The sequence below is a fragment of the Anolis carolinensis genome, chromosome 2, assembly GCF_035594765.1.
Source record: "Anolis carolinensis isolate JA03-04 chromosome 2, rAnoCar3.1.pri, whole genome shotgun sequence".
Classification (NCBI taxonomy): domain Eukaryota; kingdom Metazoa; phylum Chordata; class Lepidosauria; order Squamata; family Dactyloidae; genus Anolis; species Anolis carolinensis.
The window spans coordinates 269,816,256-269,834,564 of NC_085842.1; the positions used below are offsets into that span (position 1 = coordinate 269,816,256).

At 38.0% G+C, this 18,309-nt stretch overlaps 1 protein-coding gene across 8 annotated transcripts in view; it reads right to left on the reverse strand.

Moving 5' to 3' along the window:
* Positions 1-18,309, reverse strand: part of fer (FER tyrosine kinase) — a 165,052-nt gene that overhangs the window by 59,551 nt on the left and 87,192 nt on the right. For all 8 annotated transcript variants that reach the window (XM_062972207.1, XM_062972206.1, XM_008113993.3 and 5 more), the window contains 2 exons: positions 16,908-17,023; positions 15,888-15,982 (listed from right to left, as the gene is read on the reverse strand). In XM_062972207.1, the coding sequence (XP_062828277.1) occupies positions 15,888-15,982; positions 16,908-17,023 (211 nt within the window). The remainder of the gene's footprint in view (positions 1-15,887; positions 15,983-16,907; positions 17,024-18,309) is intronic.

The window sequence follows — 18,309 nt, forward strand, 5'->3', positions numbered from 1 at the left end:
CAATTTAAACTCAGCAATAAGATGCAAGTGTGATAAGATCATGGGAATGATTCTCCTCCCCAGGACAGATAAACTTTAATTAGAACTGTGAATATGTCTTGTTTAATGAATACACCCACTTCACATGAGCAGAATCTGTTTTGCTGACACTTGAAGGTATATGCCCAGTTGCGTTGCAAGGTTACATAGGCTTATGTGAATATGCTATGTCACTGAGACAGTGATCTAAAAACATACTGCTAAACCAAACATTTTTGTTATTAATTTTAGCTTCAAAACATTTAAGTTGACTAATTAATTAAAACAAATTATCACATTTTTCCAACACACAAAATTTTAGATCAAGCTTGGAAATGTTACATTTGGACTATAGTGGATTCAGAGAATTTGCAAATTTTAATCCTAAAAATGAACTGTTCTACTGTTTGTGTCCAACAGTAGCATACATTAGCCGTCAGTAAAAAAAAACACACACACAAGCAAAGTACAGGTTGTATCCAATTGCTGCATAAATATTAAGTAACCTTTACTGAGGGAGATTCCAAATGAAAGAAAGATAATCCATATGTTTAAACTGTACCTAATGAATTGATTGATCATAGTGATGAATGTTTTCTCAGCACTATTAAATTACTAAGAATTTCCTCACAGGACTTTATATGAAATAGATTTTATTACAGTTCCACTGTTTTTGTTTTCTTGGAAAAAATAGCTTACAAAGCAGTCAAAAATACCCCCAATGATTACCATAATCTCTGTATCCATTTTCAAAAGAGAGAAAATAATCAAGTCTTAAAAGTTATATAATAGTACAATATATGTTTCTAAATGACAGTGTATGTGTATTGCAATGGAACTGGAGCATCACTTCCAAGACAATTTTGAGCAGCTAAGTGCATGCGACATCATACCCAAAACAATAAGGTCTAGACATACTGAAAAAATTGCTTTGCTCAAGGTGGAGCATTTTGGTTCCTTTTGTATTGATTTGTTTCCTGCTTTATAGCCTTAATATACTTTACAGCTTGGTGAAATTCTGTTTCTGTAAACATTAGGACAAACAAAATCATCATGAAATGGGTGAAATAATATAGTTTTTCCCCATAGGTTGAAAAGCAAAGTCATTACTACATTATGAAATTTAAAAATTAGAGATGACAGTTGCCTCTTCAGAACAGAACCAGTGGGAAATATTTACTGAAGTTTTTAAACCCAATTTGTAAAGGGAAACATAGAAGTCAGTGTGAAATTCATGTATATTTCCCCCTGAATATATAAAAATACGACAACCTTTTTCTAATGGAAATAAATAAGCCAATGATACCTAGCATACTCCTCACAACAACACAATATTAGAAATTTAAACATGATTATCAAGAAGTTCCATGGATTATATTTATGGAGTCTAATACTAATTTAACCTTACTTGACACAAGAGATACTGTTTTCTTGATCTGATTTAGGTTAGCAAATTAAACCTACTTCCTTGTCATTTATTTCCCTGCTGTTCTGAGACAAACTTTTTTGCTTCAGGTATCAAAGCTAAATATATGGGATGTTGGTGCTTAAATGAAGGCATCAAAAGAAAGACAACTCGGTTTTGTCACTTGCACATACATTTTATCTAATGTAGCACAATCCAGGTTTTTATTGGATCCTTTAACATAATGACAACAGCTGGGTCATAGAGTACCCTATAAAACTAGGAATATGCTTCAAACCAACAGAAGCTACAAATGCTAACTCTTATAAGCAAACTGTTCAACAGACTTCAAGAACAGAGCACAAAAATGTGAGCGTCTGTTTCCAATTGTTTATTTTATGAAGAGATTAAATTATTGGGATGCATTCCTTCAGTTTCAAATTTTTGTTGCAGGTCCATATTTGTCAGAGGTATCTTAAATTCAACATTTTCTACATTCCAACAAAGCTGCCTGAAACTTATAGAGTTATCCTTATAATAACATTTGAGCCCAGTTCCCTTTGTATGAAGAAACTCAAATAGAACACATGATATATCATACGAGACAACAAACTCCATAGTTATGGAGAAGGAGAGGTCAATATTAATCTGTATTTCACTTTTCTTTTTATAGGAGTGGTTTATAGATGGCCAGCTAGTCAGTTTTTAGGAGACAATTTTGGTGAGTTAGACATTAAAAAGGTTAAATGCTATGCCTACACTAGGGGGAAATATTTGTCTGCAAAATAAAAATGATTGCTTTTTTTAATATTTCATCTATATTCATATATATCTATCTAGACATCTTTCTCTGTATATAGATAATTATATCTATATAGGATTTGCAAAGACTTGGAAACATGTGAGGGGAAAATTCATATATAAAATTATATATATATATATATATATATATACACACACACACACACACACACACAGAGAGAGATATACAGACATATAGGTACCTTATATATTTATCAATATCTTTATCTATATAGGATTTGCAGACTTGGAAACATGTGAGGGGAAAATTCATATATAAAAATAATGTATACATATATAGCTATATGGCAATCTCTAGATATCTATATGTATATAAGATTTGCAAAGGCCTGAAAACATATGCGGGGAAAATCCATATATAAAATTAATGTATATAGATAGATAGATACAGATATATAGGTAACACAGGAATTGAAAAGGGTTGTAGGGGAAATGTGTATATATCTGTAGGAGAGATTAACAAACATTTCAGGGGGAAATGCTTTTATCAGATTAACGGATATATATGGTTTGCAAAGACTTCAGGAGAAACATGCATATATAGAAAAATATTTATAGATCTATAGGGCTTGCAAAGACCAGTGAACACTTCCAACAGAACAAAAATGCACATATAGAGTTAATACATTTAGATACAAAAAGCCAGGGAATTGGGTGGGTTTGAAAGAGAACCGTACAAACAAGAAGGACATGAAATATATCTCCTTTCTCTCCCCTTTGACTAGAAAAGAAAACACACTGTTAAGGGAGCGGAAGAGGAGAGAGAAATATATCATATATTGCAAGCAATGGCCTCCTAGGCTCCGCTGCCCAGTCTTGACCCCATTATAAGCTGAGGGAGGCTTTTTCAGCTCAAAAAAAAGGGCCAAAAAACTCAGTTTATCTTTGAGTATATATGGTAGGTCATTCATTTTATGCATCTATTAGTTAAGCAATCACTGTTTTAACCCTTCCACAATGCTGGCAAGAACTTGCTGATACAACATATCAATTTCTCTTTGAAATGCCACATACAAAACAAGACTACAACACAAGAAACAGCATTAGAAAATGAATCAGAGATTAAATTATGATAAATACAAGTTCTGGAAAACCGAGAAGGTCAAACTACTGTATTTACCTGAATCTAATGCTCACCTTTTTTTTTTTTTACTAAATCACCTCGCCAAAATTAGGGTGTGTATAACATTCGCATAATAGGGTGAACAAGGGGAAAGCTGCTTCAAGAGCACCTGTAGCTTCTATATGAGGGATGTCATCTGTAATTTAATGGCCATAGCTCAGTGTTTTGTAAGCATGGGATTTGTAGTTTGATGAGGCATCCACACTATTTGACAGAGAAAGTTCAAGGTCTTGTAAAACTACAGCCCTCATGATTCCACAGTATTCAACCAAGGCAGATAAAGTGGATTCATTCTACAGCACAGATGCAACCCAAATTTAGGACTGCCATTCAATGAAACTGGAATAGCACACAAAATCCGAGAAAGGGTCTTCTTGTTCCAAATGTCATAATGTATTAATTAGAATAAGTAAAGTTTATGTAAAATATGTGATTATCCATCATGTATTAAAGATATTCTCAAAAGAAGAGAGCCTTAATATTGATTCAGTTGAATGTTTCATTCTCCTAGAAATGGCTACATTTCATTCTGACATGATAGGCTTAAGGATGTCCTTTTAAATAGGCTGACAAATGGTCCAATGATTAATGAGATTTTACTCTAGGTAGTTGTAATAGATAACATTGTATTTGAAACAAATAATGGGCTAAAATGCTCTAGAGCCCTCTTCTCATGTGCAGTCTAACCTATCAGTTTCTTTGACAGAGCACAGAGAAAACTTCTTTCAGCAATGTAATTCATTCTCTCTCTCTCTCTCTCTCTCTCTCTCTCTCTCTCTCTCTCTCTCTTACAGACAGGGACATGAACTTCTATCACTCTCTCACATTTGATGGCTGCAATGGTGATTCAATTATAAACTAGGCAGATAGGCCATTTCTGTTACTATGTGTCTTCTGTCGTGGTATACAGGTATCACTTAGTTCAATAACAGACAGACATTAGGTTCTCTAGATCTTTTTTGGATTTTTATTATAACCCAAGCACAAAAAAAATACAAAAATACAAAAACAAAAACAAAAACAGTGTATTTCAGAAGACATTCTGAACCTGGGAATTTGTTTTTGCCACCAAAACTAACCTGAGCTAAATGTTTTCAAATGGAAGTCCATTTTTAGTGACCCCCCCCCCTTTTTTTCGAGTAGCCTAATTCAATTAGCAAATATCATGTAGTTAAACAAATAGGATTCATAAACCCTTGCCTATATATCACATAGCAATGTATGAGCAGAACTAGATCTGCCTTCTGTCCACTGAATTCTAGTTACCCTGTTTCCCCTAAAATAAGACATCCCCAGAAAATAAGACCTAGTAGAGGTTTTGCTGAATTGCTAAATATAAGGCCTCCCCCAAAAGTAAGACCTAGCAAAGTTTTTGTTTGTAAGCATGCTCGCTGAACAGAACACCAGAGCATGCAGGATCGGTAAATGTACGTACCATAGAGTGTTGTGCATGGAAATATTGGTAGTAACAAGAAATTCTTGATAGGATTCACAGTTTGTCTTGTTATGCTGGTTTGTGATGACAACTATTGTACAGTATATAATAAATGTTCGTTTTATTGTTCAACAATAAATGTGAATTCTTCTTCATGGAAAAATAAGACATCCCCTGAAAATAAGACCTAGCGCATCATTGGGAGCAAAAATTAATATAAGACTCTGTCTTATTTTTGGGGAAACACGGTAGTTAGAAATATGAAAAAGTGTTTAATTTCAATTCTGTATTATTACAGAGCCACTGAACAGTGTAAAAACATTTCAGGTGAAATTTTCTTCACCAAGTCATACTGAGGCTTCTTTCCTAGTAAAAAAAACATGTGAGCCAATATGTGCAACAGCCTGTACCATTTGTCTGCCAGAACAATAACATCTATATTATACATCCCAGTAAAATATATCAGAAACTCCCTTAATAGGCTTGTTGGCTCTGGCATCACTTGAGAAGAAATGACACCCAATGGAACATCTCACTCGACTTTGTTCACTGAACTATGACTCAAGACAGGAACAGGGAATTGAATAATCCCCTGGACTGCTGTATTTGCTCCTAATGACTTCTTTAAAAGCAGAGTTCACTCTCTTGGGAAGGAAAAAGTAATTTTTCATTCTAAATGTCTGAACATTCAGCAACTTAACTTAAGCCCAGAATTATTTTTTTCTCATGAGGCCAGCAATCCAGAAGTGAGTATGTTATAGCAAAGGTGTTCGTTTTTAAAAAAAATCTCACCATTAAGATAGTAAACAAAGCAATTGCTTCATAGAGGAAGGCCTGAAGTCAATGTGCATGTGTGTGAGAAAGAAAGAGATTAGGCCATTATATTCAATATCTAGAGAGGATGAATAGCTACTAATAATTTCCCACCACAGGCAGCAGAACTAGAAGAACATACAAAGAATAAAGACTGCTGGGGATCGCCTCTCGCCCCTCACCCAAGACACTAAACACATATAATTCCTGTTGTTCCTTCTCTCACTTCATAAAGAATAAATAAGAATCTCACAAAAATGCTATCCAACAACATTATTACAGAAATGTGCTTTCTCCCCCATTCCCCCACACTTGAATTTGTGTTATGAATGCCTCAAAGCCATTGCCATTAACATAATGACAATTTCTGAAGCAGCTGAATCTGGCAGCAGTCTACTGGAGGACAGAAGGGAGGAGAGATAGGAGGAAAGTCTACTGACTTTGACAATATTGTGAGCCTGGAAATATTCAGAAGTGATAGGATAGTTCTAATCCTCCTACCACTGTTAGCCTGCACAAGAATATATTTAACTAAAGCATCTCAATCTTTAGATAAGAGACATCAGTGAGGAGTGATGCCCAAATAGAACATTTATTAAAAAAAAAGAATCCTGCATGAATTCCACTGTGTGGACAATAAAGCACAAATAGGTTTTTGGGGTTATGGTCTAATCCTGCCCACTGCTAGAACTGTGTACCATATTAATATTCCTATCACATACATCTAATGTGTGTTCAGGAAAGTGACTTCTTAGTATATTCACGCATAGTCCACACAAGTGCCTATATTAAAATTATTATGATTCGGCAGAGTGCCCCTTGTCTCCAGGAGATTCCATGAGTTCAAATGTATGTGCAGAGTCTTCATTCTTGTGAGTAGACACAGAGTGGAGACAACATGTGGAAGATGGTTGTGAGTACCACAGGGTGACCATTAGCAGAAAAATGAAAAGCGTCCTACCCCTATTCACTCTTGCGCTCTTGCACGCATGCTATCACAGAGGCCATGCTTGATGGAAACCTCTGGTGACAACATCACTGATAATCAGAACTGGGACACTGTTGGTAAGTGGAGCTGATGGAGGGTGCTGCTGTCAGAACACATTTTATTTCACTCATTGATTGAACATATTTGGCCTCTTTCTTAGCTCACACTTAAGCTCCCAAAAGCAATGCCAATGAATAAATCATAGAATCACAGAATAGTAGAGTTGGAAGAGACCTCATGGGCCATCCAGTCCAACCCCCTGCCAAGAAGCAGGAAATCATATTAAAAGCACCCCCGACAGATGGCCATCCAGCCTCTGTTTAAAAGCTTCCAAAGAAGGAGCCTCCACCACAGTCTGGGGGAGAGAGTTCCACTGCCGAACAGCCCTCACAGTGAGGAAGTTCTTCCTGATGTTCAGGTGGAATCTCCTTTCCTGTAGTTTGAAGCCATTGTTCCGTGTCCTAGTCTGCAGGGCAGCAGAAAACAAGCTTGCTCCCTCCTCCCTAGGACTCCCCATCACATATTTGTACATGGCTATCTTGTCTCCTCTTAGCCTTCTCTTCTGCAGGCTAAACATGCCCAGTTCTTTAAGCCTCTCCTCATAGGGCTTGTTCTCCAGACCTTTGATCATTTTAGTTGCCCTCCTCTGGACATATTCCAGCTTGTCAACATCTCCCTTCAACTGCGGTGCCCAGAATTGGACACAGTATTCCAGGTGTGGTCTGACCAAGGCAGAATAGAGGGGTAGCATGACTTCCCTGGATTTAGATGCTATACCCCTATTGATGCAGGCCAGAATCCCATTGGCTTTCTTAGCAGCCGCATCACATTGCTGGCTCATGTTTAACTTGTTGTCCACAAGGACTCCAAGATCTTTTTAAAATGATAAAAATCATTTTAACAACTGGCCACACTACTTGTTGCTCAATATTAAGCTTGGAAAGACTGTTTATAAGAGAAACAGACTTTTGTCACCTCTTGCTAGGCACGTTATTTCTTTACAATAATGAAGGAATTAGGAAATGAAAGCAAAGAAAAATGTTCCATACACCAATTAATTAATTCTCATCCAGTGACATGCTAAGCAGTTGCTATAATGTCACAGTGTTTTCGGACTACAACAACTTGTTAGTAATATGTGATGTCCAAAGAAGGCTTCTTGAACATGTTGTTACCTAGCATCAGGAGATGAAATACTGCTTGAAAAGGGACATCAGCTAATATCTGGATAGCAGCAGAAAGAGGAGGATGACTGGATTTAGAGCAAACTTTTCTAAAATTTTCCTTCCACTTCTAGGTTCCCATTTCCTGCAGAAATTATTAGTATTATAGGAACAAGAAATTTTAGCTTTGTGCTAAAGCCGGTTTTTATACATATAGAGTCCACTTTTCTTTCATTTTTTCTGTCTTTTTGTCCTTCTGTCTTTCTGTCCTTTCTTTCTTTCTTTTTCTTGTCCTCTATACTCTCCCTTAAAAAATCCAACTGCCAAATCACAGGAGAATGATAAAATGTAATACAGTGTCTTATGTAGTGTGCAAACATATTTTGAACTTAGGTGATATACAAATTAAAGGATCTCTCTCCTGTTTTAAACAGTTAATATGCAATCACTATGATGATAAGTGGTCAGCTTACATTCTCCCATCCTCATTTGTTCTGGAATATTAGGCAGGAAATGAAACATTAGAGCAACCAAACAAAGCATTATGGAATAACATTTTAAGGTATCCATAAATGCCTAACGCTGCATCAGCAATATTTTGATGGATGAAATGAAAAAGAATATGCTTTGAAATACTAAAGTCATAAAAACGACACTAGCATGAATTTTATAGTTTTGTGCTGACATGCACACACAAGCTAGTGATTTAGTAAGGACTGAATCTATATTAAACTCTGCAAAACCCATATGCATTTAAAAGTAACCAATTAAGAATTTAATTATGCCACCAGTTTCTAACTAAGAGCATGCTAAAGAAAAAAAAAGGAGCAGCTTCAAATGCAGAATCCAGTGTACCAAGATCTCTACTTCTCCATCTATGAAGCTATTTTTCTGCCCAATGCACTGTAGACAAATGAAGTTACTTCATTGAGAACATCATAAAAATGGAGGAAACATATAAATACAATTGTAGTGAGAGTCCCCTAACTCACATGGATCCCTCTACTACAGCATTTATGACCTTATATGACCACTCTGCTTGCAGCAGCTCTAGGCTACTGACAGATCATCTGAATCATTAGCTGAGAGCAGAATTTCTCCTGCCATCAGTCAGCCCACATTTATGGCTGTATCAGAGAGCAAAATGGCATCTTCCGCTCATAGAAAAAAAAAGCTCAGATGATCAATTGGCCCTAAAATAAGCAGACAAAGCAGCTGCAACAAAACAGTCATGGGCTTGCAACCATAAAACAGAGATGCTAAGAGCAAAAATGTAATTCATGCTGCCTGACAAATGATCATACTGGTGGCTACCAGATTACCATTTTGTGTTTCCAGACTGCAACTGCCCTGAACAAAACCATTATTTCCTAGCAACCTGCTCCATTCGCTTATCCTTAGCGAGGGGAAACAGTTACATACAGTAGAGTCTCACTTATCCAAGCCTCGCTTATCCAAGCTTTTGGATTATACAAGCCATTTTTGTAGTCAATGTTTTCAATTTATCATGATATTTTGGTGCTAAATTCGTAAATACAGTAATTACAACATAACATTACTGCGTATTGAACTACTTTATCTGTCAAATTTGTTGTCTAACATGATGTTTTGGTGCTTAATTTGTAAAATCATAACCTAATTTGATGTTTAATAGGCTTTTCCTTAATCCCTCCTTATTATCCAACATATTTGCTTATCCAAGCTTCTGCCGGTCCGTTTAGCTAGGATAAGTGAGACTCTACTGTAGTTGCTACTGCCTAATTCACAAAGAGTTGGGCATTCCTACACTAACTATTTCTCCTATGCTAGAAATAGATACATATTTTCTATCTCTCTTTCAAGTCTACATTGCTGTAGATTCATAATCAGAAACAAAGTGTTCAGTGAAGTTGAATTCGAAGAAATCCAGAAAATCTGCAAAGCAAATTACCATCACACCACAGCACAGACAGCAGCAGAGACTCCAGCAACACTTGGAATGGTGGAACAGATTGAACCAGATGAAAGTGTGGAACTTTTGCAAGAATTTGAAGAACCAGCACTTGAAACACTTGTTGAACCACCAGGAACCTTGACAGCAAGACAACAAGAGCTCAAGGATAAGATCATGGCTCATGCTGCAGCAAATGCAATGAGAAAGCGGCTCCCAACTCTAAAAACAGTGCCCAAGAGACACCTGGCGCCTCTCATGAAAGATGTGAATACAGTACTCTCCACTGTCCAAATAACATCCGTTGAACAAACAAACCAGTATGCCTACATTGCAGCAGTGATAGTAACAGAAGAGCTTGGGCTCCTACAACCAAGGCAGCCCCAAAGAAAATCGACTGGAAAACCAAAGTGGAAGGTCAGGCTAGAGCTGAAAATCAAAAAGCTTAGATCAGATGCAAGTAACCTCAAAAATATGAAAGAGAAGAAACGGAAGAATGACAAAATCAAGCAATACCTGATCCGAAAGTACTGGCTGAATACCAGAAAAATTGAAGAAGCTTTGGAAATTGTGAAAGAACAAATTACAGCAACAGCCAGAAAAATTGAAAGATATGAAGCCAGAATCATCCAGTACAGACAAAATCAACTATTTCAATCAGACCAAAGACGATTCTACCAGAGTCTGAACCAAACAACAGACACAGTAACCATAAAGCCAGAGAAAACTGCAACAACGAAGTTCTGGAAAGAGCTTTGGGAAAATAATAAGAACTACAACAAAAACGCTGGGTGGATAAAGGAGTTTGAAGGAAAATTCTCACAGAACAAAATGGAACAGATAGAAATAACAACTGAAATGATCAGCAAATGAGTGCAAAAAGTCAAGAACTGGATATCGCCTGGTAGTGATCAACTTCATGGATTAGTTTACATGGAACATCTGATTAGTTTACATGGAAAAATGGCCCAACGATTCAATGAGATGCTGCAGAAAGGAAGTATCAGTGAATGGCTAACAACTGGAAGGACATACCTGTTACAAAAGGATCCAGCAAAAGGAGCAGCATCAGGAAACTACAGGCCAATAACATGTCTGCCCACTATGTTTAAACTACTGACTGGCATCATAGCTGACAGAATTCAAGACTATCTTGAAGAAAAAACATCTTGCCAGACGAACAGAAAGGCAACAAACGGAAAAGCAGGGGCACAAAAAACCAGTTATTAATTGACAGAATGATTCTGGAGAACTGTAAAAGCCAAAAAGCTAATCTTCACATGACGTGGATTGACTACAAAAAGGTCTTTGACTCACTCCCACACAGCTGGATCATCAAGTGCCTGGACGCCATCAGGATTTATAAAAACGTTGGCACCTTTCTTGAAAACGTGATGGAGCACTGGAAAACTGAACTGTTCGCTGGAAATGAAAGCTATGGACTTGTCAACATCAGAAGAGGAATTTTCCAGGGAGACTCATTGTCCCCTCTGCTTTTCATTATTGCCATGATCCCTCTGTCAACAATCTTACAAAAAACAAATCTTGGCTATCAAACATCTAAGAAATCTCATAAAATTTCGCATCTGATGTACATGGATGACCTGAAGCTGTATGGGAAAACGGAAACTGAAATCCAGTCTCTGACTAACTGTCCGAATTTTTAGCACTGATATAAGCATGGAGTTTGGTTTGGACAAATGTTCAACAGTGGCACTGAAGAAGGGAAATATAATTGAAAGTGAGGGCATAAATATGCCTAATGGCCAAACAATAAAGTGTCACCAACCAGAGGCCTATAAATATCTGGGCATATTACAGCTGGACAACATCAAACATGAACATGTGAAAGCTGTGGTCAGCAAAGAATACACACAAAGGGTCAGAAAAATTCTCAAAAGCAAGCTCAATGGAGGCAACACCATCAAGGCCATAAACACCTGGGTCATACCTGTCATAAGATATACTGCTGGCATCATAAACTGGACACAGGCGGAACTGGACAATTTGGACAGAAAAACAAGAAAACTCATGACCATTCATCATTCACTGCACCCTCGCAGTGATGTTGACTGGCTATATCTGCCTAGAAGATCAGGGGGCAGAGGACTCTTACAAGTCAAACAAGCAGTCAAAGAAGAAGAACATGCCCTGGCAGAATATGTAAAGCAAAGTGAAGAACCTGCTTTGATTGAAGTCAAAAATCAGACACTTCTCAAAGCACAGCAGACAAAAAACCAGTACAAGAACACTGCACTATAAACTAGAGCTGACAGCTGGCACAACAAAACATTGCATGGAAAGTTCCTTGACAAAATTGAAGGAAAAGCTGATAAGGAGAAGACCTGCCTATGGCTCATGAATGGGACCCTGAAGAAGGAGACAGAAGGCCTGATCCTTGCAGCCCAGGAGAAAGCCATCAGAATAAATGCAATTAAGGCCAAGATTGAAAAATCAGCTGATGACCCAAAATGAAGACTGTGCAAGAAAACTGACGAAACCATTGACCATATCCTCAGCTGCTGTAAGAAAATCGCACAGACAGACTACAAACAGAGGCACAACTATGTGGCCCAAATGATTCATTGGAACTTATGCCTCAAGTACCACCTCCCAGCAGCAAATGACTGGTGGGATCACAAACCTGCAAAAGTGTTGGAAAATGAACACGCAAAAATACTGTGGGACTTCCGAATCCAGACTGACAAAGTTCTGGAACACAACACATCAGACCTCACAGTTGTGGAAAAGAAAAGGGTTTGGATCATTGATGTTGCCATCCCAGGTGACAGTCGCATTGATGAAAAACAACAGGAAAAACTCAGCCGCTATCAGGACCTCAAGATTGAACTTCAAAGACTCTGGCAGAAACCAGTACAGGTGGTCCCGGTGGCACATTGGGTGCCGTGCCAAAAGATCTCAGCCGGCATTTGGAAACAATAGGCATTGACAAAATCACGATCTGCCAAGTGCAAAAGACCACCCTACTGGGATCTGCGCGCATCATCCGAAAATACATCACACAGTCCTAGACAATTGGGAAGTGTTCGACTTGTGATTTAGTGATACGAAATCCAGCATATCTATCTTGTTTGCTGTGTCATAATAAAATAATAATAATAATTTGGCCACAATACACCAACACATCCAGGGTATGACCTCAATTCAAGAAAACCTAAACAAATAAACAGGAATTAACATAAAATCCCCAAAACCCAAGAATAGCTAACAAGACTCCCTGGCCCTGCCCCATTCCAGCTCAAGGGAATAGTGTGCGGCGACACACATACACATAACTAACACAAGGATCTCATGCGGCACCGCCAAGCAACCTCCCTAAACACAGGATCCTTTTTAAAATAATACTGTGCCTATGTCTGATTTGTTACTGGGTGTGTGGGGGATGGAAGGAAGATCCCAAGCCTTGCAAACCTCAAAAAGGGGCACTTCCTCTGCCTCCTCCTCCCTCCCTTCCTGCAGCAGCAACCTTTGCTATGGAGGGGTGAGAGGGAAGGGAGAGGGGCACACAATGTCCATCCTTCCTTCTCATCCCTCCTTTCTTCCTTCCTTCCTTCCTTCCTTCCTTCCCTCTGTGGCCACCATGGCCCCTTCCTCTTCTCCTACCTCCACTTGTTCCTCTTCCTCCCTGGCCAGCCAGGCTCCAGAGACAAGGAAAGCAGGGCCAGGCTACTGCTGCAACAGAGGAAAGAGAGAGAAGGGAAAGAAAGAAAGAATGATGGATGAGAAAGAAGAGAGAACATGCCTTGTGGAGTCCAAAGAGAGAGAGAGAGAGAGAGAACGAGAGAACGAGAACCTGGCATGGGGGAGGGGACCCTGGCACTGGACACACAAGGATAAAAAGAGGGAAGGAGAGAGAGAGAGAGAGAGAGAGAGAGAGAGAGAGAGAGAGAGAGAGAGAGAGAGAAGCAGCCCATCCTCTTCCCTCCTCAGGGCTTCTCCCACTACCTTTGCAAAGGAAGGCGGGCGCTTCAAAGGCTTCCTCCCTTCAGCAAGCTTCTAAGACAGCAGAGAAAGAAGGGATCCAGAAAGATTATATGATGCTATATTGCATTGCATTGCATTATATTTATAAATCCCTCCCCGGATGTTCCATTCTCTCCCTTTAAGGGAGTAGACAGAAAGGCAGTCTCTGGGCTAAGGCTCAGGCTTATTCCATGGCAAGTGGGGAGGGGGGTGATACTGTGCCTTTCTCTGGTTTGTTTCTGAGCAGTTGTTTGTGAGGGGGGAGGGGAAAGGGAGATGTTCTCAGCCTCAAAATAATAACAACATTAACACAGGTTGCTGCCTCTACTTTGTAATAATAATCAACTTTGTAGTAATAATAATAAGGAAACATTTTAATTGTTTTAATTTGATTTGGATACTAGCTTTTATTTGCATTTTATGTTTGGTTTTTACTACATGTTGTATTATATGTGGCATTTAATTCTGCCATTGTGTAAGACCGCTCTGGATTCTCCTGGGGGAGAAGAGCGGTATATAAATTAAATAAATACATAAATATAAATAAACATCATCCAAAAGATAGGTGTCACGTTTTACACAATGGACCCCTGCTTCACTCAGGATCATAAGAGAGAAAGCAGTAGACTTTGGGCATCCAGACTGCCCCTTAGAAGTGAGAGCTCCCGCTTCTTCAAGAGGGATGTCCAGTTGCCATTCCACAGAAAAGCAAGTGCATTCAGCAAAAAGGAGGAAAATTCTCAATTGTCACGAGATCAGGCCCGTAGCCAGGATTCGGGGGGGGGGGGGGATTTTGATTCGGGGGGGGGGGGCTGAGTCTGAGTGAGAGAGGATCTACCCTAGAAAACCTTTTATATCGTTATCCCAATACCCCCATGCATATGGGATATATTGAGCATGGTGATCAGATCATGATATGAATAAACGTAAGTTTAAATAATAAATGTAAGGACTTCTCGCGGACCAACCTGAGAATTTCGGGGGGGGGGGGGGGGCTGAAGCCCCTTAAGCCCCCCCCCCCCCCAGCTACATGCCTGCCTGAGATTATTTGTCAGCTTCAAAAGAACCATGTCTTTCCAGTTGTGAAGACTGGGTGGATTGGGCCCAGGGAACACAACTTCTGGTCCCAATCCACAGAGCTTTCTTGGGATTTTTGGGGAGCTGGAGCCCATGAAACCCGAGGCAGCCCCCCAAACCCCTTTAAAAATCCTTTTAAAAAGCAAAATAACTCACCAGGCCTCAATTTCACCTTCTCCGGCCCTCTCCTGGGCCATACCAATGATGCACCTGGAAAAAGGGGGAGGAGGAAAATTGCTCCTGCCCCCCCTTCTTCAGGCGCGTCATTATTACAACCCAGGAGTGTGCCGGAGAAGGTAAAATGGAGGCCTGGTGAGTTATTTTGCTTTTTAAAAGGCTTTTTAAAGGGGTTTAGGGGGCTGCCTCGGGTTTCTTGGGCTCCAAGACCTGGAAAGCACAGCAGGGCATGTGGACACCCCCCTACCCCCCAGAAAAGCACATGCTTTCTGGGGTGTGTGGGAACTTCAATGAAAGTCCAATCAGGTTTTTAAAACCTGATTGAACTCACATTACAGTGCTGTCTGGAACCACCCTTTGTCTCCCAGCTGTATCTTGTAAAATCTATCCAGATATCCAATAAAGTGGGAGGGTAGGCTACAAACATACATTTGTTAAATTAGTTACAAACCTTCAAGCAGGGGAAAAACACATGAAAATCTTATCAAAAGTTCTATATAGCCTCCATCCTAATAAAAACATTCTCTTTCTTTTGTTTTGAGTATGATGTGGCTTCATTTCTGTTTATGAACTGCATGCATACTTTAGTCTAGAGAGTGTCCTTCTGGTAATGTGTTTGTGGTTTTTTCCACCCTGCTATTCTGATATGCATTCAGTATACAGAAAAAAATGTAATAGAAGATTATTTATCTATTCCCATGATTTGGACAGATTTACAATGAGATATGCCTAGGAGCTATCACTTTGATGCTATCTCCACCTGCTGGCAAAACCCAACTAACCCTATGATTTTGAAATAGCAGGCAGACTCAGCCCAAAAGAGCACATTTTGAAACAAGAAGCAAAGCGATGCAAATGAACTGCACGAAGAGTAGTTGCCAAGAAAACAAAAATACAAGAAAAAAAACTAACACAATATTTATATTGAAAAATAATAAAGTAAACATATTACCTGGAACAAGTTCCATTACAATATAAATTGGTTGCCTTTGCGTACACACTCCTATGAGCTTTACAATGTTTGGATGGTCATATTGTTTGAGTATTCTGCAAAGAGTGGAAAAAATGAATTATGTAAGTTTATTTGATAGCATGAACTTTCTTTTATTTATATAGGGAAAAAAACACAATAGCCCTCAATGTCGGTGCATGATTTAGAATTAGTTAAATTTTATTTAACAAAAATGGAAAATTACCAACTGGCATAACTGGAATCTCTCATCCTTAATAAGGTAAAAATAACAATCATTTGAAGTGACATTTCTTTTCACCAACATCGTATATAAGTATATAAAAGTATAGATAGATAGTATGCTTTCATAACTTAACCATAGTAAGAAAGTCCTAGAGTATAACAATTGAGTATCCCTTATCCAAAATAATTGGGACCAGAAGTGATTTGAATTGTGGATTTTGGGAAATTTTGAAAAACCTATACTTGCATATATGTATATATTGAGTTATCTTTAAGATGGGACCCAAGTGTAAACATGAAATTCATCTATATTTCATACACACCTTATACACATAGCTTGAAGGCAATTTTATACAGTATCTATAATTATTTTGTGTACATTGAACCATTACAAAGCAAAGATGTCACTAACTCAGCCACCTAAATGGACAATTTAGATTTTGTAATCTTTCAGATTTTGGAATGCTGAATAAGAAATGCTCAACCTGTATTTGAAATTTTATGTCGAATCATTCTGTACTCATGTTACTAATCCTTGGTTTTTCTTTCTTCAGTCCAAGATGGCAGTCACCACCTTGAGTCTCTCTTAAGTGAGAAAAAGTGGGATATAAATATAATGATGATATTATTCTCAATGATGATAAGAATGCATTTGGCATTAACAAAAGCATTTATTTTCATCCTTTCTTCCATACTGAATTGCCAACCTGGTAAATAAGATCTGTTTGGTACTTAGTGAATTTTAAGTACTGTTTGGTTTTAGTTTTCACTACTTACCTGGCTTCTGATAAAAATTTTATTTTCAGTTCCTGAGGAAGGTCTTCTTTACATGTTTTTACAGCGACAGGGGTTTTATCTTTTAACGTTCCCTTGTACACTTCACCAAAATTACCCTGAAATTGCAACATTTACAAGTCCTTAGTAAACACACATTATAATTCACAATATAGAGAATATCATAACACAGCTGTTGTTAAAAGTAGATGATGAAGGGAAAGGCTCTGAAAAACACTACGAATAGCAAGGCAGGACTAAAAAATTAGAAGATTCAATGGATTAAACGGGGGGAAAATGGTCTTTTGCTCCTGACACTGGATTATGAACAAAGTGATATAATCCAAAATATTGTAGATTGCTCCTCTACACCGTCCAAAGAACATAATAATACAACCGTTTCAGTTAACACTGTTCTTATATAATGTGATACAAGTTAGAAAAAAATGATGCTCTTTTTAGCTTGTGAAAAAGAAAAACATTTGCAGTGTTGTTTACAAAATGAGTATGAAATATCAAGGTTTAGATGAAGCACAAATTTATGTCAATAATATTTAACGTCCTAGTCTTAAATCAAATTGGTAACCTCATGGGGAGTAGCAATTAAATTTAAGTCCTGTAATTTGAATATTCAATTTATTTGTGAAAAACCTAGGCAAATTTTTGTATAGTAAACAAAGGATGAGGAAAAATATATCAATTTCTTTAAGTGACCACTTTATCTAGCATCATCTAGTCTGTGTTTTGAGATCAGCTCCTAAGATAGGAGTCAAGTGTCTGCTGGTGAGATCAATTAGCCTAGTAGACATGAGAGGAAGAGACTCTTAGTTGTGTCTCCATGTCTGCAAAATTATATTCCAGCTGAAGTGAACATGAACTTTACATTGTTGCTATTCCACTCTATCAATGTTTTGTGGTGTCTTATGGCTAATTTTGATAAATGCGGACTCTACTTCTATGAATTAGATGATAATCAATAAAGGTCTGATCCTTAAAAGGAAATCTAAAATATTTTAAATAAGCACAATTTTATGTCCACCTTGCTTTAATCTCATAATGCAATCCTTAGAGGAAATGTAAACCATATAATTCATCTATTTATCTATTTAGAAATACCATCTCTTCCGTTGAAAAACTATACACTCCTAAACAAGCCTCTGTGAACATCAAAACATCCAAAGGTATTATTGAGCACTCCTCAATATTACATGGCATCTAGAACAGGTATCCATTACAATCATAATGGGAAATACAGTGTTCCCTCACTTATCGCAGGGGTTAGGTTCCAGGACCACCTGCAATAAGTGAAAATCTGCAAAGTAGGGACACTATATTTATTTTAATATTTATACATTATTTTAGTACTTATACACTATTTTAAGTCTTTATCAACAAATCGTGTGTT